This window comes from Ciconia boyciana, chromosome 9, assembly GCF_034638445.1.
Source record: "Ciconia boyciana chromosome 9, ASM3463844v1, whole genome shotgun sequence".
NCBI classification, from domain to species: Eukaryota; Metazoa; Chordata; class Aves; order Ciconiiformes; family Ciconiidae; genus Ciconia; species Ciconia boyciana.
Window position 1 is genome coordinate 1891913 of NC_132942.1, and position 25898 is coordinate 1917810.

Below are 25898 nucleotides of genomic sequence, written 5' to 3' on the forward strand. Positions count from 1 at the left end.
AACAAAAAAGGTAGGTTGTGGTTTTTTGAACCTATCAACCTGGATTGTGTTTCTTCACCCAGTTTGCAAAAAACTTCCATTTATGGCTGCTCTGAGTCTTTCGACTTTCTGCCAGCTTTTTTAGTTTGTGGCTGCACATCTTAGCCATGGAACTTTGTCAAATTCTCTCTCTGCATCCAAAGCCTATAATTTCCTCTGCCTTCTCCCCTCTGTCATTCTTGGCAGCAGGATCTTCGCGGAATTCCAGCGAGTTAGTGAGCCATAGGCTTGTGCAGTCTGGACCCAGCGCAGAATTCAGAAAACAAAACAAAACAGTGGTTTACTTTAATCAAGGAGTGCTGTTCGAGGAAAGCTCGTTGTCTTTAATACAGTGCTCAATTTATTTACAAGTAATACGCTGCAGTGTTTCACAGCATTCCTCTTGTGTGCAGAAGTTTGGTATGTTTTGCCTGTGCACATAAAATTAAGCTCCCTTTGGTGGACCAGTCGATTTTATTTGTAAGACTGTTGGGATAAGATGATTCTCCCTATGTGTAGCTAATGAGTAGCTTGAAGGGACACAAGCTCCTGACCAGGGCCTCTCTGCATTACTATAAATATAACTAATAATTATCAGGAAGTCTTTGAATCAGATGATAAAACTTCATGAAAATAGGTCAGTGAAAGTTTTACGGATGCTATGAAAAAAATGTAGATTCCTGAGTCTTGATAAAAAATGTTATCCAATGACCTAACACTCTATAATTTTATCCTATATAACTTTTTTTAAGCCATGGGCTCGCAGTCAAAAACTCCAAAAATACTGGCATGTTTGTAAAATGTATTAAAAAATGCCAGCTGTTTCTCAGAGGGTGGAAGTTTTTCACTTCAAAGCCAGGTGAGAGCGTTGGCAGTTTTTGTACCTGCGTACCCGTGCGGTGCCCTCGAGGCATCTCTGAAGAGGTGGGTTCTGTCTCCGGGTTCGTTCAGCGTCTGCCCTGTGCTGGAGTTACTGAGAAGGCCAGCGGTCAGGTCCCTTGGTCCTCTGTAATACAGAAACTTTCTTCTGAGAAATAAAAAATGAGATCTGACCTGAGATTTCGAACATTAAATGGAAATGGGTCCCACTCACCGCAACCGGGACTACAGCCAAGCTGGTAACCTACAAATGGGAATTCAGTACCCCGCTGCCGTTCTATCCAGCTGGCCAGTGTTTTTCTTTCCATGGTTTTTGTGTTTGAGTACAAGCTGCGATTTTGTTTCCTGTTTAAGTGTCTTCACTATCTAATCTCAGCAGTCTATTATACTTTGGTTAAAAGGGTTTCCTTCCTTTAAGTTGTTTTTAATTTCTTCGTTCTGAAGCAGACCTTTAGAAGGTACTGCTATAAATAACTTCGGAGTTGAAAATATAGCTTTTTTTTTTTTTTTAAATCTCTGAGTTTCTTAAAGAAATATGTGTTCAAAGACAAAATAGATGGCAAGGTATTCAGAAAAAGTTGCACATTTAAACATAACACCTCGTTAAAGTGCACTTAACTGAAAGACTGCACTATGCCTCAGAAATAGGAAGTTGACTGAAGTGAGCAATTGGGCAGGTGCTTTCTGCAGAATTTGTGCTACGTGTGTGGGTAAGAACAGGCACCCGTTCCTCATCTTGTGCTCAGCCCGGCGCAGTTGCTCTGTAGATGTGCTGTTTGATTACTGTGTGGTCTTTACTTCTTCTTTGACTTACAATTTGTCAACTTGTCTAAGCTGCCAGGGGAAGAAGGCAATCAGGGAATCACGCTGGCACTCCTCGAACCTGTGTAAAGGATAAAAATAAGTTTTTATTTTGAAGGAAGTGTAGCTGTTAAAAATAAGGGGGTTTTTTGAAGGAGGTGTAGCTTTTTGTAGAAGTCACAAGGCTTCTCTCCAACTTCGTCTTCACTTTGCACTTTAAACATAGGTTAATTTTATTTTTATTGTCCCTTCCTTTCTTTCCGTTACTAAAAATTAGAGGCATTTGAAACACCTTACAAGGAAAGTTCCCTATCAACAAAATACTTGTTCAATGCATTATTGCAACTGCTTTCACTTTTGAAATAAAAAGTTAAGGGAAATTAGGAATATCTAAGTGTGCTTTGCTGTGTAAAGCTTTTGTGTGTTTAAAAAAACTGAATTTTGTAAATTGTGTATACAACTGCTGCACGTCACTGACTTGGCTGTTTGGGAAGACTGGTTCACAGGTACACCAGGAAAACTGGAATTCATTGTTGAATTGTAATCTGGTTTGCCATTGCCAGAGCATTCAAGTAAAAGGTGTGTATATAGCTTTATGAAATGAGTCAAATATTTTCAATTTTTATGTATGGGGCCAGCGTTTGTCCTCATTTTAAAATGAGGTCAGGAAGGTCCTGTTTTAAAGTGGCACTCTAGCCTAGAAGTAGGTTTTCAGTAACTCAGTAGCCTCTGCATATTTGTTTGTTAAAACAATATTTTAGGGTTTCAAAAAAATTTATAATCTGTTATGTCTTGGGAGTCAGAATTGGGTTTTCTGGCATGGGAATACTGAAGGTCATGCAAGTGCTAAAATTTGCAAAGCTTCATCTTTCACGGTGAGGCTTATAGGTAACAGATTCATTATATATCGAAGGAAGTTACATGTCATTGTTTATTGGCTTTTGTACAAGTGCACTGTCGGATTACATGAAGACGTGCCCCTTTGGGGCAGGAATGATGTGTTGGCCAGCAGTGCCCGGCTGCATTTACCAGGGACTCGCGTGGAGCCGCTGCGAGGAGGGGTTTTTGGGCAGTGTGCGCAGAGCGGTTCAGATTTTAAATTTCGTTGACTCTTGGGCTCCTTTGTAGCTGCGATTTTTTTTGTTGTTGTTGATGGGTTGTTACTATACTCATTGCTTGACCACCATGATGTCTGAAGAAGAAGGATGCAGAGAAAAGAAATTGAATCTGATCTAGTTAAAGCTGTCTCTGCTCTTGCAGGGGGACTGGACGAGAGGACCTGTAAAGGTCCCTTCCAGTCCAAACCATGCTATGAGTCTATGATTCTATGAATGAAAATACATAAACCTTTTTTTAGCAAAGCTTTTCCGTGTATAAGGAAGATAAAGAAAAACATACTGAATGGTTCCTCTCCATGCTAAACATACGTGAAGGTGGGATTTATGGAAGTTACATAGGGATTTTGGTGTTTCAGCTATCACGTAGTACAACTGCACATGGTCCTTCTTAAAACCAAGCAAGTGGGAGAGCTGAGCTGAGGAAGAGGAGCATGAAGCACTCCTGCCCTGTGCTGGCTGTGCCGTTACGGCTGGTGAGAGGAGTTGGGGCCCAGATAAAGAATCACTCTTTCTGGTTTTTGTTGTTAGGTTTTTTCCTTTTTTAGAGGTTAGGTTGCCATCCTTTAAGTAGAAAGAAGATCTTGCTTACAGCACGGTTTTTGATATGTTAAAATTCCCAGTGAAAAAAACACTTGTGATCTTTTATTCCCTTAGGAGTCTCAACAGTCCAGTTTTGGCACTGGAGAACAGAGTAAGTCTGTTAAACTTCCTGTAATGTGTTTAATGGTTTTGTTGTGATTCAGTATTCTTAGGATGTCATGCTTTTCAGAGAATGAGATTTTCCAGACTGGTCATGGGATGGAGTCTTAAGTTAAGATTTTTCTGTACTTTCTCAAGTTTTAACCTATAAAACAATTGCTTGATTTTCTTTCGCATTTCTTGTTGAGATCTAGAAAGTTATGACTGAGTTGCAAGGTTGTTACTATCTTCTAGAAAAAAACCCAACGTATTTTTAATTTGTCATGTTTCTAGTTCTTGAAAAAATGCCTCCTTGGTTGATCTACTTGAAAATAGCTGAGTACTAAAACAAAACACCCTTTAAAAAGTCCAAATCCCTGCTGGGGGACATATTAGAAACCAAAATAGTGCTTCTCTTTATATTTCAATAGAAAAAGCACATTGCAGTTTCACTGTTCGTTTTCACTTTGTCATTTTAAAATTGAGAGAGAGAACTGGTCAAGAACTCCTGTAGTAATATGCTTAGCAATATCCTTGAATTTCTTGTCCTGGAATGCATTTTCAGATACTAGACAAAAGCAGCTTTTATTTCTCTTTAACTGTATTGTTGTTTTGAATATTACTAAAATGAATAATTTAACACAGGTAACATACCAGGTAGAATTGAATTAGATTTGTGCTGTTACCTTCCAAAAGTGTTTCCACTCCCTCTTGAAGTGATTAAACAGATTGAATAGTAAAAGAAGAATGGTTTATTCTTAGATATTCACAAGCAGCTTAATCTAAACATCTGATACAGTGGGGAATTAAGGAAACAAATTAAAACTTAATGCCATAATGCTAAACCATAGGCTTAGGTTATGGGAGCAACTGATCTTTCGGTGTGTAAACGGGGAGACAAGGTTAGTCACAACACAGAACCAGTGTTTAACTCCTGTTTGAATTTTTGGGGAAACTTTTAACAGCCTCTGTTCTTGTTTCTGTTGAACTACACAATTTGCCAGAATTAAAGAAAAGGGAAGGAAAGCCCCCCAAACTGAAAAGCAGATTATAGCAGTATGTATTCCTATTGTAAGAATTGTTTTTTTAATTTGATTGCTCATCCGCTAAAATAGGGAGCTACATAGGGATGCTGAAACAAGTCAGAGCTTGACAGGCTGATCTATGTCCTGTATCCTGCATGTAGAAGGCAATAGATTAATCTTGATAGAAGTAAAACAGTTTTTCACACCATTAATAACAAATAAAGTGTGTATTGGTTTAGACAGCAATGATTTAAATAATTTTCTAGACTTGATTAAATTATTTGCTGCATTTAGTATTTTGTCTCTGCATCCACTCACTTCGTCAGTCCGTGGGAGATTGTTACCTGGCGTCAGGTAGTTATTAGTTTCTCCTGTCTACTCAGCTGTTCTTGGTTTATCTAGGACTGTGTACTTCTGGCAACTTGGGAGTGACTTATTTTGCTGGCTGAGTTTTCAACTGTGCATTTCTTTTTTCTTCTTCTAGAACGATATAATCCTTCATCAAAAACATCCAATGGTCATCAGTCCAAATCGTAAGTGGCTGTTGAGAAAACATTTCTCAAACAACAGTCGAATTTTAAGAGACTTGGCAAATGGCTGTTTCTTCTACTAGAATGTGTCAGTTCTTGCACAGACTCTTTAGCATGCTTCTCCTTGACTGGCAGAAAAAGGGGATCATTTTTAAGCAGCCGTTTTCTGGGACAGTAGAGCAAATATGGCACATTGGAGTGAGTAACAAAGACACTGTGCCGCCTTTCCGTTCCCCTGTTTTCTTGTCAGTTGTCAGGATAGGCGTGCAAGAGTTTGGACCTTGGAATCGGCTTGTGAACCAGAAAGGTATCAGCATATAAGAATGTGCAGGATGGGATGGGACGTAGCGAACGTGTGCATTGCAGAGCTGTCCGCTGGAAGCGGCTTGTAGCAGTTGCACCAATAGACAGGATGGGAAACTGCTTTGTGTTGGAGGAGACAGTAAAGTATGTTTGGGATCTAGTTACGTTTGTTCTGCTCAGTCTCTTAACTGACTGACAAACATTTCTATTAGTTCTGCACAGGGCCCCAACATTTTACTTTGTTGGTCATGCAACTGCAACAAAAGATAAAAAGCAACTGGAATATTCTAGAATATTCTGGAATATTCTGGCTGTAGTCCACCTTTCTCATACCTGAAAATCAGTTATATGCTGTTAAAAGATTGTTTCCAAACAAATATCTCCATGAAAATAAAGGTTTACCATCTGATTGTATGTTTAAGGAAAGTGGTTGTAGATTCTGGAAACTTGTGATTCTAAGTTAACATTTGTTGTGCTGCAATCACAAAATGCAGTCTGGTTCTTCTGCTTGTCTGTGCACATGTTACAGCATTAGCAAGATTAAAAAGCACATGACCTATGGAAAGGAATAGAACAAAAAGAAACCCCCCTCAATTATTATAGACTTACAGTTTCCCCAGAACATGTAGTTTAAGAAGGTGCTCATATGCAGCCAGTTCAACAAGTGGTAGAAATAGAAGTTCACCGTTCGGCTTTGCTTTTGTCATAGCAGTATAGACTGCTCAGAAGGAACGGTGCTGTTTGCAAAGCTGGGGAGCGTGAGAACGGCTAAGAACAAGAGGTAGCATTGGACGCGTGTTGAACTGGGATGCGTAGGAAGAGAGTTGAGATGATGTTTACTGTGACGATACAGTTTTAAATAATTAAAAAAAAAAAAGTTATTGTGATCCAGTCAAAACACTTTAAAAAGGAGATAAATGCATCTTTTGTAACAGGATAGCAATGAAAAATATTTCAGGAACTAGATCCTAGGGGCTGGTGTTTCTTTTCAGATCATCAGTAGAACAGCTATACTGTGAAACTCAGAAGTATTAGACTTCTAATCCTTTCTTATTTTCTTTCTCCAGATGTGAATCGAACCAGACAGAGTAAGATGTTTTGTTTTTGTAATTAAAGGTGTTTCTCAATAAGCAGAGAGGCCCTGCTGTATGTTTTCAGTGTGTTCACATATTTGCAGTATTGTGAAATGGTGTGTGTATGTATGACTACCATAAATAATTATGGCTTTGAATAATAATAAAATAATGATGGCTTAGAACAGTTGCACTGTTGCCACGAGACAGGAAACAGCCACTAGGCTTAGCTTTCTTGATTCTATTTAAAACAGTGTTCTTGGCCATTGTGTAGAAGTTGTTGAACATATACAAGTTAGCTCCTCCCGCATTAAATTGTGTCAAATTTCCTTTCTAAATTTAACAGAATGGTCTGAGGAGTCAAAGTCCTAGAATCGTCAGTCTTCTCGAAAGAATGACTTGCCTCCCCATTCTCAAACATTAAATGTTAGAATGCTATCTTGTGGATTTCACCCACGCAGCCTACTTCGTAGTATAAACAATAGCATGTTGAAATATAGAAGAATGCTTTGAAAGTAATTAAAGTACGTGGAAAAACTTGTCTCACTTTCTCCCTTCTACTTAGTATGTTGAAAGATGACTTAAAACTTAGCAGTAGTGAAGACAGCGATGGAGAGCAGGTATGTTCATTAAATCAGAGTTTCAGACAAACATAGCAAATGCATTCACGGTTCAGTACTTCAGCAGTGTTCAAACTGAGCAGCTTGAGAGGAGATTTATGATTAAGAAACAAAAATCAAATGGAATGTTCTTAGGCAAACCTCAGGTATTCCTAAATGTAAACTTGGGGAAAATTATCTGTTTGTGAAAACGGTACGCTTTTATCTAGAAAATCTTATTTTACTGATTTCAAATGGGCTTTCTCTGAACCTAAAATGGCAAGAGTATACTTTAAAACATATGTAACAGCCGCCATTTAAAGATAGAGCCCTTTGTGTTCTGCCACTCCGGCTAAAGAGGACATGGTATGAATGCCTCTGCGCATTAGTAGCTTGGGACTGTGTTTGGGGTGATAAGGGATACTGTATCTGTAACTGGGAGTATAGCAGCGCCTTTATTTTTAACAAAAAGTCTCTTTTTTCCTCTTTGTCAATATTAACTTTGTGCAGCTTCTGCCAGAAATGGCATTTAGCATGCTAAATTAAAAATACCTGTAGGGTCCGTGCTGCCCAGCAGTAATCCACACTCCTCTTTTGTTTCTTTTCTTCCTGTTCCTAGTTCTAGTACTTGATTTTCTTCATGTGGAAAACTTTGCGATAGCACGTTTAGTTGGTTAACTCCTAGTACTCCGGCCATCTCAGGAATAGCATTGTAAAATGTTGACTCATCTGATTCAAAAATATGGAAATGTGGTATTAGTGAGTGGTGGAAAGAGGAACTCTTAGAGCTGTAGTCAGAACACGTAGGACTCTGAGAGAATAGGTTTGGGGTGAAAACTTGGAGAAAACTCTGATTTATTTTCCCTTCTGAATAAGGAAAATGCAGACAAATTTAAACTGCTGCAAGTACTAAATTAAGATGCTATTCGGGCTAAATAACTTTTAAAGGCTCTAAATTGATGCTTTGCAATTTAATTGTATATACAATCCTACAGTAACTTCTAGAAGCTTCATGCTCTTTTTCTTAATTGCAGGACTGCGATAAGACAGTGCCAAGGAGCACACCTGGAAGGTAGGCATTCCTGGTAGATTGCGGCATAGCAAGTAGAGTGGTGATATTCAGTCCAGTCAGCACGTTTGACTTGATCTTATTTCTAAAATTCATGTTTGTCTTTTGTCTCGTGTTAAAGCATGATTAGAATTTAATCAGTGATTAAATAGCGTATATCCCCTGCAAATTATACTAACCTCTTTGGGAAGGGGAGAAAAACAAAGGCTGTTGTTTGTTTCCAGGGTGAACTGTGTTAAGTTGCATTTTCGAGTAAATGTTAATTAAAATATTACATTTTATTCTTTCTAATGAAAGGACTTCTAGGATATATTTGTGCCTTGGGTAGTGTTTGCTTATTTTTCCTCATTTTTTGTTTTCAGTAATTCTGAACCTTCACAGCATAACAGTGAAGGAGCAGATAATTCAAGGGATGACTCGAGCAGCCATAGTGGATCTGAAAGCAGTTCAGGATCTGACTCTGAAAGCGAAAGTAGTTCCAGTGATAGTGAAGCTAATGAACCATCCCAGAGTGCATCCCCCGAGGTAGGATTTGACGTGTTTTTGGGCCGTCTTCATTGCTTGGCATTAATCCTGAGTTTTAAAAGCAGGAAAAAAACCCAAACCCAAATTCTCAAACTGTTTTAAAAAGAAAAAATAGACTTACAAACGTGGGCTCGCTTTCCAGATGGAATATGCTTTTGCTGAAGTACCTGTAGTTGGATACGGTAACAATTCTTTATATAAGCACACATTTGATGTTTGACTTCGACGTGATTTTTACCACCAGTTATCTATTGGAGAGCAGAAATTAGATATAGGAACAGTAGCTTAAAAACCTGTGAGCTTTTATTCTGGAAAGCTATGGCAGCAAGCATTGCCTGTTGATAGCAGCTGCTCCAGGTGAAGGAAAAATGAGAGCAGTTATTTGTTACCTATATTCATCAACCTATATTTCATTCATTATTTATCTCGGGTTTTTTGATGTACCTCTTGCTTTGGCCTGCAGCATAGTACAGCTGTCCCGTGGAAAAGATGGGAGAAATATGAAGTATTTTATCTAATGCTGTTTTTTATTTGTTTTTAGCCAGAGCCACCACCAACAAACAAGTGGCAACTGGATAACTGGTTGAACAAAGTTAATTCACATAAAGTGTCACCAGCTTCTTCTGTGGACAGCAATATCCCATCCTCCCAAGGCTACAAAAAAGAGGGACGGGATCAGGGGACAGGGAGCGGGTACACCGATCAAAGCGGCTCCAAGGATTCGATTTCTTCTACACCAGGGCGAGATTCCAAACCCACCCAAAAGGGCTCGGAGAGCAGTCGCGGCAGGCAGAAATCACCTGCCCAGAGTGACAGCTCAACACAGAGGAGGACTGTAGGTAAAAAGCAGCCCAAGAAAGCAGAAAAGACATCTGTTGAAGAGCCTAGGGGAGGTCTTAAAATAGAAAGTGAAACCCCAGTAGACATGGCAACAAATATACCTTCCAACAGGCATAAGGCAGCCACAAAAGGCTCCAGAAAACCCAATATAAAGAAAGAGCCCAAATCTTCCCCTCGGCCTACCACAGAGAAAAAGAAATACAAGGCTTCAAGCAAATCTGCCCAGAAATCCAGGGAATTCATAGAAACAGATACCTCATCCTCTGATTCAGATGAAAATGAGAGCCTGCCTCCTTCATCACAAACACCCAAATACTCTGAGAGCAATAGGACTCCTGTTAAATCTTCCATGGAGGAGGATGACAGCTTTTTTCGGCAAAGAATGTTCTCTCCTATGGAAGAGAAAGAGCTTCTTTCACCACTCAGTGATCCTGATGAAAGGTACCCACTTATTGTGAAGATTGACCTGAGCCTCTTATCAAGAATACCAGGGAAGCCTTACAAGGATGCTGATGCACCCAAAGTGGAGAAGAAAAACGTGCCAGAGAAGCACGCGAGAGAATCCCAGAAGCAGCCATCTGACAAAAGTTCTACAAAAGGCAAAAGGAAACATAAGCAGGTGATAATTTTGTAGAGAGAGCTTTACCTGTTATCTCAGTCCCTTAGTGGATTGCTAGTGGTGTCAAGCGGGTAGCCCAGCAATCCAGATCATACCCCTCTGTAGTGACTCTGAGCAATTTCGGAAGTGACTTTGGCTAGCTGTTTTGTGTAGAACACATTGATCATCCCTCTGCTGTTATGGTAGAGAGTATTGGGGTTTTCTTGCGGAGTGAAGAGGGGAGGGGAGAAGGTTGCACCTGTAGGAGTGTTAGCCCTGTAGCTAGAGCTCACGGAGGTAGCAGAGCTTCTGTACCTCTGAGCACCACATCCTGCCCTCTCATGCCTCCGCTTGATCTGGCACCAGCCCCTGTTGCACTGCGGGCCAGCTCAGGCGGCTGATCCAATGGAAAATTCGCCTGGCCAAAAAAAAAAAAAAAGGGCAGTTTTCAGCTGGATCAGCTCCTTGAACCAGTGAATCATGCAATTGCATGTTGCCAGGACAAGGGACGGGGCAGAAATGGGCCTGGCAGCAGCAGAAACCATAATCTCAGGGGTGCTGCTTTGCTGGGAGCAGAGGGATCTCTCCATAATGATATTTAACCTTTTCCAAAAAAGCATTTCACCTTTTCAGCTATAAATAAAAAGCGGGAATGCCCGGGGCAGTAAAATGGACAGGAATCAATGGGGGAGCTGAATAGAAGTAATGCTCTTGGAGGGAGGAATGGTAAGAAGTAGTTGGTGGTGTAATTTTAAACTGCTTTTAGAAACCCCAGAACATGGACGGTCTCTATAAAGAGCAAACCTGTGGCTGTCAGAGGGACTCAGCGATCCAATGAGATTTTATAAATTTCTGGTTTCCATGAAGTTAGGATTGTGAAGCCCTGGTTCAGGGATTCAGAAATTGCCATGCTACTCTGGATTTCATTCTGAAAATTTCATTTTGACAGGGATTTGGCAGTGGTTGTAAGCCTTTGTTGACATGTGGAATCAAAAGATTATGTGATATCATTCAGAGTCATTTGACTCTCCAGAGGAGATAGATAACTTCAGTTAAACCAGTTTTCCTGCTGAGCAACCTAAGTAAACTTGATCACTGACTGAAATTAGTGTCGTCTGGGAGACTTGACATGTAACTGCAAACAGAGCTTTCTCCTGTACTGTTCCTAACTAAGATTCTTATTTTTTCCGGGTAAGGAAATGAAGTGAGAAAGTATGAGGTTTTTTGTAAAATGGGAATACCTCTGATCAGTACAGTGATTAATTATTTTTTGCAAGTGTTACTATGTAATTCCTAATGTTCGTGGGAATGCACTCCCATGCTCCAATGGCCCTGAATACACTGACTTCTATTTCTTTGACTAGTTATGCCTTTCAGTACAGATTTGGAATTACAGCATTAAAGATCTGTGCTCTTACATCTAAACCAGAAAGCTTTGGTAAGACCAGTTAAATTTAGGCTTTATCCCAGCAAAGAGTCTGGTTGTGGATTGTTTTGAATCCTCAGATTACCCTGATGCTTACTGGTGCATACCAGAGAAGATGCAAGCCCGTTTGAGGCAACTAAAGCAGACCCCACCTTTCCCCCCCACCCCTCCAATTTTTAGGTTTGTGAGTGCTCTGCATGCAACTGTCACCACTTGATTTCTACACGTTGCTTGCTCGTGTGTTTCCTTCATCATAAGGCTCCGGGTTGCAGCATCGGTGTAACAAAAATGAAACCTTTTAGGTTTGAATCTGGGTTATGTTACCAGATGACTTATTGCATGAGGCCCTATTTTCCATTTTATTCATTGATTGATACTTCAGTGCTTGCTGAAGACAGCTTAGAAATTTACCTTCACGACCCTTTGCCTTTAGGATTAAATTTATATAAAAATCTAACCTTCAATATCTCTGAGCTTACTTTAATAGACTGCAAGACTTTTACCTTTCTTCTGGCATTCATAAGACACCTCTGTTAGGCTCCACAACATAAAATCTGTCTCCTGGTCTCTTATTGAAGCCTTTGGCAGGTTTTTCTGGTGTTTCATGGTGATGTTTGTGCTAAAATGAACAACATAGCTGCTACTTCTTTCATACAGGTTGGTAATTTAGAAGCCAGACGTTGTTTTTCATTATGTTCCAGTATCGGGGTCTGGTCAAATATTTGGTACGGACTAGACGCTGTAGGGCACGTTTTTGTGGTCTGTATGTATCTTATTCCGTACACTGCAGAACGCCTGCTAAATTAAGGCTCTTAATGGGAAACATTGCCACTCTCAGTGAGCTGTAAACGTGGATGTTTGCCTGGATGTATTTCTTGTTTGCTTTATTTAGAACGAGGATGAAAACAGAGCCAGTGAAAGCAAGAAAACGAAACTGGAAGAAAAAGCTCCATCAGGACACAAGACTTCTAGCAGTAGGGAGTGAGTATCTTGGCGATGTTTTCAACATTGAAGGCTCAGGGTGATCAAGGAGAAGATGGGTGCCCATCTTCCCCCCTCTTCTCCTCTTCCTTTCTCCCCCGAACAAAGTGTCTCCTCATTATTAATCAGTGGGTAAAATTTCGTTGCTTCTTACCCTTCAGTCAGATTTACTTCAGAGTTTCTACTAGCAGTTGGTGGAAATTAATTTCCATAACCAAAAACATTGGCCAAGGACAATTGTTTTACATAACAGAAGTAAGGTAACCCCTCATGTGAAGGGTTGGTGTATTATGGCATATATGCTTTCCTGTGTTTTTCTCTGATATACAGTGGGGTTTGGTTTTGTTTCAGAAATCAGCTGTGCATCTAGCTTTTTGAGCTTGCAAAATCTGTGCTTTGAAATTAACCCAATCTGGTAATTCTCCATTTAGTAAGTTTGTAAACTGAGAGTAAATTACTTAACTGGCATTGTCTGGGAAGCTGATGGCATTGAGATTTGGATCCGTGGATTTAGCCGCACATTTGCTTGATAGATTAGCTAAAGAAAAGTGTGAGTGACACAAAAGCAAAGTAATACAGGATTAGCAAATCAATAACGTTGTTTAATACTCTTCTGCTTGTATGTTATTTCTGTAATTCTCCATGCTTTTTGTAATAGCTATTATGCTTTGATGTGATTTATTTCTTGGTCAGTGTTAATCCACAGGACAGAATAAGGTTTTTTTTTTCCACTGCCTTTTTAAAACTCTGCTATTTCAGATCAAGCAACTGAAAACTGGTATAATTATGTCATGGAAAATATTTCTGTGTAGTGAGTAATTGCCAAATTACAAATATGTGAGAAGCTGCAGCACCTCAGATGCTAGCAATCTTATTTGCCCATTCTGAATTAAACAGTGTCTTCCTATTTGTTAGGAAACAGATGTAGAATGAACGGATGCATTTCTATCTTGATTATGCTTTTTGACCTCTTATTTCTGATATTTGCCCAATTGCCAGTGCAGTTATCTGAAGAACATTTCATTAAATTAAACTATATGACTTTATAAAAATTTGTAGAAATAATTATTATGGGAAGCCAAGAATAGTCACCAGTAGCCCTCAGCAGCCAAAGTAAGAGCGTACTGAAAGGCTACGCTGAGAAAGCTTTCCAGTTTCCTGGGTTCCAGAGAACATTTATCTGGACCATCTTTTTTCTGAGCTGTTAGGCTGACGAGTCTGCAACAGACAGGCTGGCGCTAACATTGGCATTAATTTCTTACATTGTAAGTGTTTAGGGTGTTTTTTTAAGAACTGTTGTAGGGATGTGGTTTTATGGTTAGAACTTGTCTACTGTGTTTTCAGGTCAGAACAAATAAAATGGTGAAAACGAGTTCAATCTGGCTTCATAGAATCCTAGTCACTGAGATGATTGTTCTCTTTCTTTTCCTCCATATCTGGTTTGCTAGGTCTAACAACAAAAATCTTGTTTGGTTTTTTTTTTAAAAAAAAAAAGTGGGTTGGTTTTTTTTTTAAATTGAAAATTTTTTTAAAAAAGAAGTTTTGGGGGTTTGTTTGTTTATTTGTTTTAAGGAAAAAAACCCAAACCCTGAATTTGTTCATTTTGTCCAGGTCTTCAAAGCCAAGTGCTGTTAAAGAGAAGGATTTACTGCCGTCTCCTGCTGCCCCAGTCCTGCAAAAAGATTCCAAGCAAGAACATGGGTCCCGGAAGAGGACGGTCAGTCAGTCGTCATCCCTAAAGTCCAGCAGCAACCTTAGCAAGGAGAGTAGCAGTGGCAGTAAAAGCAGCTCGTCTTCTAAACAGAAGAAGACAGAGGGGAAGGGCTCTAGCAGTGCTAAAGAAACCAAGGTAAAGGGCTTATTCTGGAATTGCCTTAAGCCTGGTTCTTTGCTTTGCAGTTTGACATGCTCAGTGTGATCTAAACAACAATTTGCAGTTCAAGTTAAGATATAGTTAGTTTTAGATGTGCGTTGTTTCATGTTGTAGTGCTTAAGTACCATGGAAGTCTATAAATTAGAAAATAACTTGGGAGAGATCATGAAGTATTAATGCTTATTCCTACCAAATTCTTATGTTAATTAGTGAAAGGTGTCTAGTCATCTTCTGAGCACTGATGCTGCTTCTTTATTGTTTAATTTGTTAATAAGAAATATCACTAGAGAGCTGTTTACACAACAGTAAATGGAACAGTGAGGTTAGTCTTGTCTCATCGGAGCAGATACAGATCTTGCCCTGATTTTTTAAAGAGAGCTTGGATTTTTTAAGGAGAGTGTGGTCCACGCTCAGTGCTAGGATGCGAAGCTATAGCTCTCATTTTATGACCTTGTGGGACCCCAGGAAGATTATTTAACTCCAGCTCAGGAATGTACAGCACTCTCCATGGCTGGAGTGGAGAAAACATGTTTATAAAGATGGTGCAGAAAATGTTTTTTAAGAGATTTAGGTTAGGAAGATATTTAAAAATATTATAAGACAATGATACTCTTAGGTCACTAAATTGTGCTTTTCATTAGTATACAAATATGTATTACTGGACAGAAATTAGCCTGTGAGGACATCTGAGAGTGTATCGTCGAATAGCTGTGATGAGCAGTTTCTATTGTATACTCAGTTGTTGAGCGTAGTATGTTTAACTGGGAGGGATTTCACCTTTGCCTTTGCGATTCCAAGGCATGCCGCGGGTGCTGGTGCGGCTGTCTCCAGGCGCTCTGCGGCGAAGCCCCGAAGCCTCCAACAGGACGGGGAAACTCTGGTAGTTTAAGCTACTGTTAAAGCTCAGTAGTTGGATTTGCAGTCTCTGAAAAGCTTAGAAGCAAAATCTAAAAATGTTCAGGAAGGATAATTGATTTGGGGAGGAGTAAAGCAGCAAATAGGCATTAGCAATGGCAGGAAGTAACTTAGTCATCAGGGTGGAGTTAATGAATATCTGAACTGGGAGACATGCTATATTACTTCAGATGCCAGCACCATGAGATTTTAGAAGCCTGGCAGGGTTGCATATATCGGTAGCTGCGTAAGACACTTCTAGGAACTGTAGATACTGAATTTACCTTACAGGCTGAGGTTCTGCCATTTCTTTATTCATCAGCGTAGAAATGTCCCTAAGCCGGTTGTTAATTTGTGAGATGTTTATCATTTTATACTTCAGATATGCTTAGTCATGCCTGCCTTAAAGTAGTATATACTCTTCCTGCATGGCACTGCATGTTTTGTTATTGTTTGTACCTTACAATGGTAGGTAGTACATCGCGGGGCAAATCTGGTGCCTTGTAACTCCAGGATCCTTCTGGTTAGCGATAATCTGATAAATGCATAGGTTATGAAATACATCTATATAGATGGCCTTTGGTCACGATAAATCAAGAGGAGGGAAAACACGTATGAAGCTGGGGAGTTGTTTTATACTGTTTAGCTCCCAAAAATGCATTCACTTATGATTCACAGAATGTTTCTAGTGTCTGGTCTTTAGCCTGAAGTGTCATGTTGAGCCGTGTATAATTGAGGGGAGCAAGGAGAGTGTGTTGTGAAGACAGCTAACTTTTCTCCCTGAAGGTGATGCTTATCCTTCCAAAATATGGGGTTTTTTTCATGGCAAAGACATTCATTAGAGTTTATTGTTGATAGAAATGAGAAATCATAAAAAGTATTCACTATCCCTTTGAAAAACAGGGCTTAGAAACAGTGACATGGGAGATCTAGGGAGGGATTTCCTGGACCCAGGTGTGTCTAGAAAGCCTCGGCTGCGTTCTTTCCTCTAATGGAGATCTCTGGGTGTATTAGAGTGAGGAGCTGGATTATATCCTCATGTCTACCTCTGTGCCAGCATGAGGTGAAAGCCTCATGGAAGCTGTGTTACTGTCTATGGTGAATGGCAGCTACTGACCTGATTGCAAATAATGCGTGAAGTCATGGGAGAAATGTATACATCAAATGCTTTTCTTGAAGGCAGATAAGATTTTAACTGTTCTTTAAATTTATTATTTGGCAACAATTTTCCTTTCAGGAAAAGATTCTGAACAATTCATCAAGCTGCCCTCCTGCATCTGCTCAGTCTACGGAAGGTTCAAAGTCAAGAAGAGCAAAACTTGTTTTTGATGATAGGTAAGAACAGCAAAAGGTGCTTTTCCCTTTGTGGGGATGTGAATCTTGCAGCATAGCCAGCTCCCTGTGGAGAAGAGTCCTCGTTTTGCTTCACAGGAGCTGTCAAGTCAGGCTCACGCTCTGGAGAGCTGCGCGCTGTTCCTGCAGCGATGTGCTCGTCTGGCTGCTCCCTGTGCCATTTACTTGGCAGACAGCACAGTCCTTGAGAAGGAGCCGTAGCCTGCCCTGTACATTCCTCCCGAGCATAAAAGGATCATGCAGGAGACTTAAATAGCTCGGGATTGTTCTGGTTTTAAGTGCTGGTGGGTCCTTTTCACCTTATCAGGACACTGCTCCTACCTGTCTGCCTGTTCTCTTCTCAAGAGAGCCTGCGTCCTCTAGAGCCAGGAGTTGTGGGCATTGATAGTAGAGAGGAGTCTTCGTTTTTGAAATTCCAGATCCACAAGAGCGGGATTGGGATTTAATCCTGTGGGGTCAAAGAAAATATCTCAAAAAGATATCTTGAAAAAATATCTTGATATTTTACTGTCTTGTGCAGACTTTAGGTTTTGCGTGTACCGCTTCAAATCTCAGCACAATGCTTGCTCTTAAAGCATTTCTCCTTGTTGTTCTTTAAATTCACTTTACAGGTAAAATTATGTTTATACCAAATGTAAAAGTAACTTCCTGATTAAGAACTCTTTGGAAGTGGGCAAGCTAGCTGGGCGGTGTTTTTTCCCTGATAGTTATTCCTTAAAGAAAAAAAAAGAAGGAAAAAAGTTAAGTGAATTTGATGATTGGAGTACACCATCAATCATTTAGGACAAAGTAGTTGACGGGGATTTTGTCATTATTCCAAGAGAACACAGGGCCAAGAAATTGAGATGAGATCAAACTTTAAAAAAAAATTAAATCTGGATGTGTATTGAAGTATAGGAAGACACAGTGAGAGCACCCTCCAAGGAACAGTAATTGCGCTTCGGAATGGCGTCGGTTTATAACCTTATGGTTATGATCGAGGCATTTTAGGATTTCTTGGGCCTAGAACTGATTGAACTAATTTTGTAGGTATATAATCTTTTTTATATTAACTGTTGCTTTGTAATGACATCAGTTTCCTGTAAGTGGACGGTTAAAAACGTCGATTTCAAATATCTTTAATTCTTAGACAAGTAAGATAGGATAGATGGGAGAATTTATTTCAAACCTTAATCAACTCATAGGTAATACATTAATATATTGAAATGTATAATTACACTTTTATGATTTCCTTCTGCTGGTCTAGTCATGAAAGTAATTTAGCATTGATTGTCTTGGGCGGCTAAGCAAAAGCAATTAACACCTGAATGCATCTTGATTATTTTGTATTACTATCGTAATTTTTAAATATATCACACCCTCAGTAGTGCCAGTCTTGGAGGCCTTGGATTAATTTGTCCTCAAATTTTGTGGGTTTTTTGCCTTCCTCTGCCCCTGTTGTTGGTCAAGTGTTTGGTTTGCTTGACTATCAAATGCAATAAATTTAACCAAATCATGTGTACTTATCAACTTGCTTGAAATACTGTTTTGAATTACCGGAAACTAGAGAACTAACTTTAAACTGTTTTTAACAATTTTATCATACTGTAACTAATCATACTAGTTAACAACTTTTTTTAACAGTTTTATCATAGCATAGCTCCTGTAACTTGAGTTAGAGAAAAATATGAAATTTGGCAACATTAAGAAACATCAGTCATAAAAGGAACTGCAATCTGGGTGGGGCTGAGTCCATAAATTTGTGTCCTCTGTTGCAGGACTTACTCAGCTGATCATTATTTGCAAGAAGCAAAGAAGTTAAAACATAATGCAGATGCCTTGGTAAGTAAATCTCCAATACTTATCCAATGTTTGTACGTTACACTGGGGTTTGTTTGCTGCTTTTGCTGTTTTGCTGCCCTTCTGTATGGCAGCTTTTTTGTGCTTCCTCTCTGGTTTTTGTCCTTAAAAGTTTTTTCCAATCTCCTCAGTCTGACAGGTTTGAGAAGGCTGTGTACTACCTAGATGCTGTAGTGTCATTCATTGAGTGCGGGAATGCATTGGAGAAAAATGCTCAGGAATCCAAGTCCCCGTTCCCTATGTATTCAGAAACTGTGGAATTAATCAAGTAAGCATTGCAAAGCATATACAAAAGTCAAGTGGGTGGGAAAGAGGTCTGGAAATCAGAGCTTCTAGATTTACTGAAGTTTTCCCACCGACTTTTGAGATCTCTTATCACTCTCTGGTAAAACTGGATCACTTACCAGTTCGTTCCAGTTGCTGAGGCTTAAAGTGTTTTCATGAAGGTTGAGATGCTTTCTGCTAAGGCTCTTGAAGTCTCTCTGCAACACGTAACATGAGAAGCAAAATTATTCCAATTGCTACCTAGTCAGCATTTTGTTTAGGGCCTGAGAGAGGTTCCTGAAATGGTGAAGACAGTTGAAGCTAGAAATCCATAAGAACGTCAGTGTTTTGTGATTGATAAATGATGCTGTAATCTTTATTTTGTTGTTTATTTGATGTCTTCGTTTGTAGATACACTATGAAACTGAAGAATTACTTGGCACCGGATGCTACAGCTGCAGATAAAAGGCTAGCAGTGCTTTGGTATGTGTATTCTGAACTTAATACAGTGCCCTGCTTAATTTCAAATGTTTTATCTGCATGAAATGCTGTATTACACTGAGTTGTTAGGTGTTTCTGAACCAAATATATAAGTTTTCCACTTGGCTGTATGTAAAGCTTAATGCTCTATATCTGAGTAGTGTAAATTGGGGCAGAGGGGATGTTGACAACAAGGGCCAAGTCTTTGAAATATTAAGGAAATTACTAGATTTGTACGCAGTAACAGCAGAAAGGGTGGGGGTCCGTCCTATGTACTCATCCAGTGATAAGTCCAAATTTGGACTGGCCGTAAAGAATTGTCACTAGGCTCCCAGATGAATGAGGTGGCCGCAGCAGGTATAGAGGACCAGAACCAATTGGTGTCAGGTGGAAGAGAAAGGGCAGGCCATGGCAGAATGCGTTAGTATATCCTGACGGGAGCGAAAAAGAAATGAAACCCTTGTCTAGGAAGTAACTTCGTGTTGTCTTCTAAGCAAGATCACTGAAATTTATAGTTCCAGCTTAAGGCACACAGAGCTGGTTTTATTTCCTCGAGAATTTAAAGTGCGTATGGATTGTTCGGTAGACCTACAACCTGAGAGTTGGCAGAGAAAGCTTTAAAAACACAGCTACTAGATTTTTGAACTTCACTCAGTTGTGATAAACTTGACTTTAACTGTAAATGTTTTGTTATTCTCTTTGGTCAGCCTTCGGTGTCAATCTCTACTATACCTAAGGCTTTTCAAACTGAAAAAGGAGAGTGCATTGAAATATTCTAAAACTCTGACTGAACATCTGAAGGTAATTGCATATGTATTTTCTGAGAATATTAAAACCTAATCAAATTAAAGCTCTACATCACTTAAAATTCCCGAATCCAATTTTCAGACTGCTACATGTGAACTGGGAATATACCCTATTCCGAACTGGACTTTGAAAGTATATTAAAGTTGAGTAGTTTAAAGCTGGGAAGAGACAGCATGGCTGTCATAACCCTACTGGTCCTAGCATGATAGCGCTCTCTTAATAATTTGATCTAGCTTTTGTCTTCTTTCATAAATTTAGTAGGCTTCAAGGTGAATTTAAAAACATTTTTCTTGCTGCAGATATACAAGCTGAAACATCACTTTCATGTTGAAGCTCAAGGGAATTCAGGATCCAGGGGTGCATTACATGGGCTGCAGCTATTCAGCCTTCACCAAAGCTGGCACCAGCGCCAACTTCTAATTCAAAACCAAATTGGTCTTTCTGAGTTTTTGTTGTTTGCAGTGGGATGTTCGATCCCCCCCGTGAACTTACCTAAATTCCTCTGCAACTGATTTAAAAGTGCTGTCAGGGAAAGGAGACAAGAGACACATCCTTTGAATTAATTTATTAATGAATTAATAAATTATTATAATAATTTATTAGATGTTACAGATGAGAAAAACAGTTACGATGCTTCTGTAATGTTACTCAGTCCTTAACCTAGACTGAGATTTTCAACGGAACACTTGGGAATAGGTGACGAATGTCATTGGGTTTCTCTGAAACTTCCAGCTATCGGTACGGCGAGGAAACAGGCCTGTCACATGCCTGACTTCGCAGAGTTTTTGAGACACCTTTAATTGTTCAGTGCTAGTAATAACAGGGACTTCTTCCTATTAATGGGCTGAAAAAATAAAATGTTATCCTAAGAGGCAGTGGGATCTAATGATTAGAACAAAGGACCGCTCCAATCCTATATATATTTAATGGCCTTTGTGTTGCTAAAATAATCCTTTAATTTGTGTCTTAGTCATCAGTAAGAAAGGATGTTTTCCCAAATTTGAATTTACTTTGGTATTATTCAGAATTTTGGTTATTGCTTAAAAGAAAAATGACAAAAATTAATTTGGTCAAAAATAACCAATGAAATAACCAGATAAAGTATAACTAGTTAAAGTATAAACATAAAGCAGGTGACAAATTTATTTTTCCCCAAACAGAATTCCTATAATAATTCTCAAGCACCGTCGCCTGGTATGGGAAGGTAAGTAGTAAAAGCTGTTACCTGCATTTCTCAATTTATAGCTAGTTTTCTACATAAACTGTGTGCCTGGGGTTCTCAAAGAGTAGCTCTTCACTCTTTAAAGCGTTGGGGTGATTGTTCTAAGGGTGTAGATTTTGCTTCGGTTGTTTGCGTGATTATTCTGATAAAAGGTTTGGAAGACTGCTGCTTGTGATAGTGCTCTGCAGAGAGTTTGTCAGGCAACTCCTTGTTCCAAAAACAAAAAAAAGGGTCAGTGTGTCCCTAACACGCAAGTCACTCATTTCAGTGAGTTTTGTTGTTTTATTTAATGCTTTTTCCCTCAAAACAATAGCTTTGTTTAACACTGCAAGCCTGGACGGCTACAAATGCTTTCGGGGTTGTCTGTTCCATAGTATAGCAGTTTGCTTTTATTCTTTAAAACCCAGCAATGGGCCTTTGATAGATTATGCGGGGAGTGTTAGGAGGGCATTTCACATTTACATCGTGTTATCTGAAAGTGTAACATGGCAGTATGGTTACCATGTAGTTGTCATGTTTTCATTATTATTCTTCAAGGTTCCATTTATTTAAACAATGAATTTAAGCTTTTATTGAATTAAAAGATGATGAGGTTTGGTGATTTGGCTGTGAAGCTAAACCGTAAGAGTTGGAGGATCCTCAGCAGTTGTTACCAGCTCATGCACTTCATTTGTAGGGCAAATCCTGAGTTCTTGATGTGTGAAGTCTCTTTCCACCCTGCGATGTGGGAAGAGAGATCTTAGAGAGTATTAATCTTACAGCATGATATGTCTGAAATACATATATTTGCATTTTACAACGTAATGTTTTTCTTTGGATAAGCAGCAAGCCTGTCGGTATGCCGTCTCCAGTCTCTCCAAAGCTGTCTCCAGGGAATTCAGGAAATTACTCTTCCGGGGCAGCCAACCCTTCAGGGAGCGGGTCTTCGGTGACGATCCCCCAGAGGATCCATCAGATGGCAGCCAGCTACGTCCAAGTTACGTCCAACTTCCTCTATGCCACTGAAATTTGGGACCAAGCCGAACAGCTGTCTAAAGAACAGAAAGGTAAGGGGTGGCAGAGGTGGATTATAACATCGGATGGACCGGAGTGTGCTGAGATGCTCACAGGCTTTGAATTTTGGAGTTGCAGTTAATGGTGCACAGGATGCTTAACCAGCTCCTCTGCAAAAGTAAGACAGAAAGTTAGACCTTGGATTATGGTGATACCCTGGGCTGGTTGTCTTGGTTGTCAAGGCGGTGTTGGAGCTGTAATGTTTCCTACTAGCTACGTGTTTCAAAAAAATAAAAATCCTTGTTGCATTTCCTGTAAAACGTTAGGTGTAGGAAGAAAGAGGAACTTGGTACGTTTTCATTTCTGAAGTTCTGAAGTGAAATACAGTTTTGAGGGGGAAGGCCAAGGAAGTTTGACAATAGTTTAACCGTAGTCTAATTATTCTTATCGCCCAGTCTTCTGCAAAAGAGTAAAGAAATTGATTAGAAAGGACCTTTTTCCTTTATTTTTATTCTTCCATCATTCAGCCATCTTTCTTTTCTTCTATCGATGTTAATCTAAAAGATTCATGTGGAAAAGATGAGGCGTGTGGGTGTAATATTTCCCATATAAAAATACGTGCATAGTTTAACTTGTGTTTCTGTTGTTTTAGAGTTCTTTGCTGAACTGGATAAAGTTATGGGCCCTCTGATTTTTAATTCAAGCATCATGACAGACCTAGTGCGTTACACCCGTCAGGGATTACATTGGTTGCGCCTGGATGCCAAGTGATATTTTGAACTGAAGGAACGGAAAATCGAACACATTTTTCTCGCTGCCTCTGATTTATCTCCACAACACTGTGTCATGTCAATAAGGAAGACTGCCATAACATATTGCTTAGTTGACACTAAGAGCAAGGAATGCTTTCACATGTCTCCCATCCTCATTTGTGTTTTGTGTTTTAACCCCAAATCATCTGGTTAATGGACTTCCTCAGTATTCCCGTTTTAAGTTATTTAAATATTTTAAAATTTGCTACATGCAAAGGTGTAGTTTTGCTGATCTATCATGGATAGACCATTGGAATTCCAGTCACAATGCATAAATAGTCAGTTTAAATCCTATTTATTTTAATTTTTTTAATTTTAATTTTGAAAAGCCCAGTTTGGGGCAGTTTTTAGCTGTTTCTTCCCTAAATTTACCCTTTCGAGTACTTAGCAGAAATTAAACATAGACACTTTATTTAAGTACTTTGTGAGCTTTGTTACTCTGTAATGTCTTGTGGTGGTAGAGCCTGTAAAAGGAACTAGGGTTGATAGGTTCTAACGTGTAGGGACACCATACTTTTCATGCCTAATGCCTATGAGTCAACTAATAAATGACAACTACAGATTTATTATTGCAGAATTTGTACTAAATAGAAAAGTTCCAGATATTCTTCTACGTATTAAGATACTTCATTTAAATGAATTATAAAGAAATTTATATGGAAAAGTATTTAGCTGGATCTGACTTGGATTGTTTTCAAGGCAGTTTCAAAACATCGATTAACACTATAACAATCACAAAACATTACAGTAATTTGCATTTAATGTAATATCGAAGTAATGGCGTAGGAATGAACTTCAGTCTGATAGGTGCGATGCATACAGGAAAGGTTTCCGAAATGGACAATCTTGTGCTTTTTTGTATCTCTTCATTTAAAATGCATTTTGTTTCCTTGGTTGTCATTTTTTGACACTTACAAAATGGGTGAACTTTGCGGTTCAAAAGCCAACAGTAGTTAAATTCCTACCAGAACTGTCATTTGCATCTTTTCCATTGACTGCGAAACCAGGAATCTTAAGTAGAAGTCGAGGTCCATTTTTTCCTTTTAGGGTCTGATAGGTAACGGACACTACAGGATGACAGTGCAACAGCCATCGTGGGGTGGGAGCACACCTGCTATTACAGGGAAATCGTCCGACTGTTTTGATGCAGAACGGATTTAAAACGTGTATTTACCCCGTGTTAATGAAGGTCCCGTTAATGTTTGATGGAGCATAATATTCACTTGCCAGGGAGCGTCTTGGTGCAACAGAAATGGTTCATGGAGTTGCAGTTGGCTGCTCTCAAACAGTGTAAACCAAAGTACCTTTCCACATAAGGTGCTTGTCCGAGTAAAAGGTTTAAACTGCTACTGCTTTCAGTATTGCTTAGTGCCCCTAACATGTCTGGTGTGCCTTATGCCTTACTTTTAGATGAAGATTTTATGAACTGTTTACAAGATGTTTTACAGCAGGACCAGGTATACTGTATGCAGTGGTCTTCTGCAGTACTTTGGTAAAATTCCATTTCCTTTTTAAAAGTACTAGTGTCTGTCACACAAACTGACTTCTCCTTGCGGTGGTCTCCTTTCGAAGAGTCAAACTCTGAATCCTTTGGAGTGAGATTGTGGAATGCTGCTTTGTTTTCTTTCCCATTTAACCCTATATTCTGTACCAGATATGAACGTGCATGTTCAGGAAAATTATTGCACTAAATTTTTTGTGTAGTTGTAGTTAAGTGCCAAAATCACGGCAACCTCGAGAGAAGGAATAGAATTCTACGCTACTTAGTACTGCAGTATGTCCTATGGGCTTTAAGAGTTTAGAAGTTTTGCAAATTAGTAACCTACTAAAAGGTAGCTGCATATTCGTAGAGCTTCCTTTGCGTTCCAGCGTGTTTTGTACTTCCAGAAAAGCTTTGCTACGTACGAACTGATACATGGTTAACAGACCTGTGACTTTTTCCGTGATAGCTGAATTTCCTCTTCGGGTCTGTTGGAGCATCCTTTTTATTGAATCACTGTGCAAGGTCACGTTTCTGTTAGTGTTTGCTGTTCGAGACAGAACTCTGTACCCTCAAACTCCGCATCTTGGTTACTGGGACACTGTCAACTATTTTTCCTTTAATACTCTAAAGTGCCTAGCACACTTTTGACGCTATATAAAAATACCTTCGTAGAAGTTGCATTCATAGTTTATTTTTTGTGTAGTGCTGCACTAGCCAGCATGGCTGTTTTTTGGCTTGCTCCTTTGTGCACAGTTACCATTACTGTTAGCAGGAATGGTCTCATCTCTGGGAATTTTTTTTCCTTAACTAGAGTCCCACAAATACCTTTTGGTGTCACGCTAAATTGGTCTCTTAAAAATGTATCGCTTATCCCTAGATCAGTGGATCTTAAAAAATTGTCTTCGAATGAGCGGAAGACTTTTTACATCGTGTCAAAATGTGGACCTGAACTGGTTGAAAGTGTCCCACCCAAACAGTACACTTCGTAGTGAAATGCCCTCTAGAGTGCTGTCCCAGGTCTTCTGTCTGTACGGGAGATGTGCAGTGGTCTTGGTAATTGAAAAGAAATGCCTTACGCATCTGTGGCTATTTCAAACAGATAAATTGAAGCTTTGCAATTCCAAAAGCATATCTTAATTTGGGATTTACCATTGTTTTCCGAGAGAAAAGTTATGTGCTTTGTCAGATTTCATAGCTAAAAAAAAATGCAAGTACGTACTAGGCTTCCATCCCTCTGCCAAAGTGCAGGCGAACGGTCTAAACCTGTCCTCTCGTACCTCTACACAACAGCGGTGGAAGTGCGTGTCACTTCAGTACTCGCGCAAGTCGCACGAGTGACTAACGATGAGGGAATCCCGAACTCCTGCCTTCCGAAATGATTCCCTAGACAGTTGTCTATTAAATACATATCGACG

General features: G+C 39.4%; 1 protein-coding gene across 6 annotated transcripts in view; it reads left to right on the top strand.

Annotated features, from left to right (window-relative positions):
* Positions 1–25652, top strand: part of AFF4 (ALF transcription elongation factor 4) — a 51360-nt gene extending 25708 nt beyond the window's left edge. For 4 of the 6 annotated variants that reach the window (XM_072873166.1, XM_072873164.1, XM_072873167.1 and 1 more), the window contains 17 exons: positions 3471–3507; positions 5004–5052; positions 6420–6440; positions 6991–7045; positions 8059–8096; positions 8456–8618; positions 9160–10077; positions 12375–12463; positions 14075–14312; positions 16468–16565; positions 18341–18404; positions 18554–18690; positions 19098–19169; positions 19874–19967; positions 21134–21177; positions 22018–22241; positions 22841–25652. In XM_072873166.1, the coding sequence (XP_072729267.1) occupies positions 3471–3507; positions 5004–5052; positions 6420–6440; positions 6991–7045; positions 8059–8096; positions 8456–8618; positions 9160–10077; positions 12375–12463; positions 14075–14312; positions 16468–16565; positions 18341–18404; positions 18554–18690; positions 19098–19169; positions 19874–19967; positions 21134–21177; positions 22018–22241; positions 22841–22959 (2460 nt within the window). In that variant the 3' untranslated portion in view covers positions 22960–25652. The remainder of the gene's footprint in view (positions 1–3470; positions 3508–5003; positions 5053–6419; positions 6441–6990; positions 7046–8058; positions 8097–8455; positions 8619–9159; positions 10078–12374; positions 12464–14074; positions 14313–16467; positions 16566–18340; positions 18405–18553; positions 18691–19097; positions 19170–19873; positions 19968–21133; positions 21178–22017; positions 22242–22840) is intronic. The other 2 variants (XM_072873168.1, XM_072873169.1) reach the window with 2 other exon arrangements.
* Positions 25653–25898: the final 246 nt, after the last annotated feature.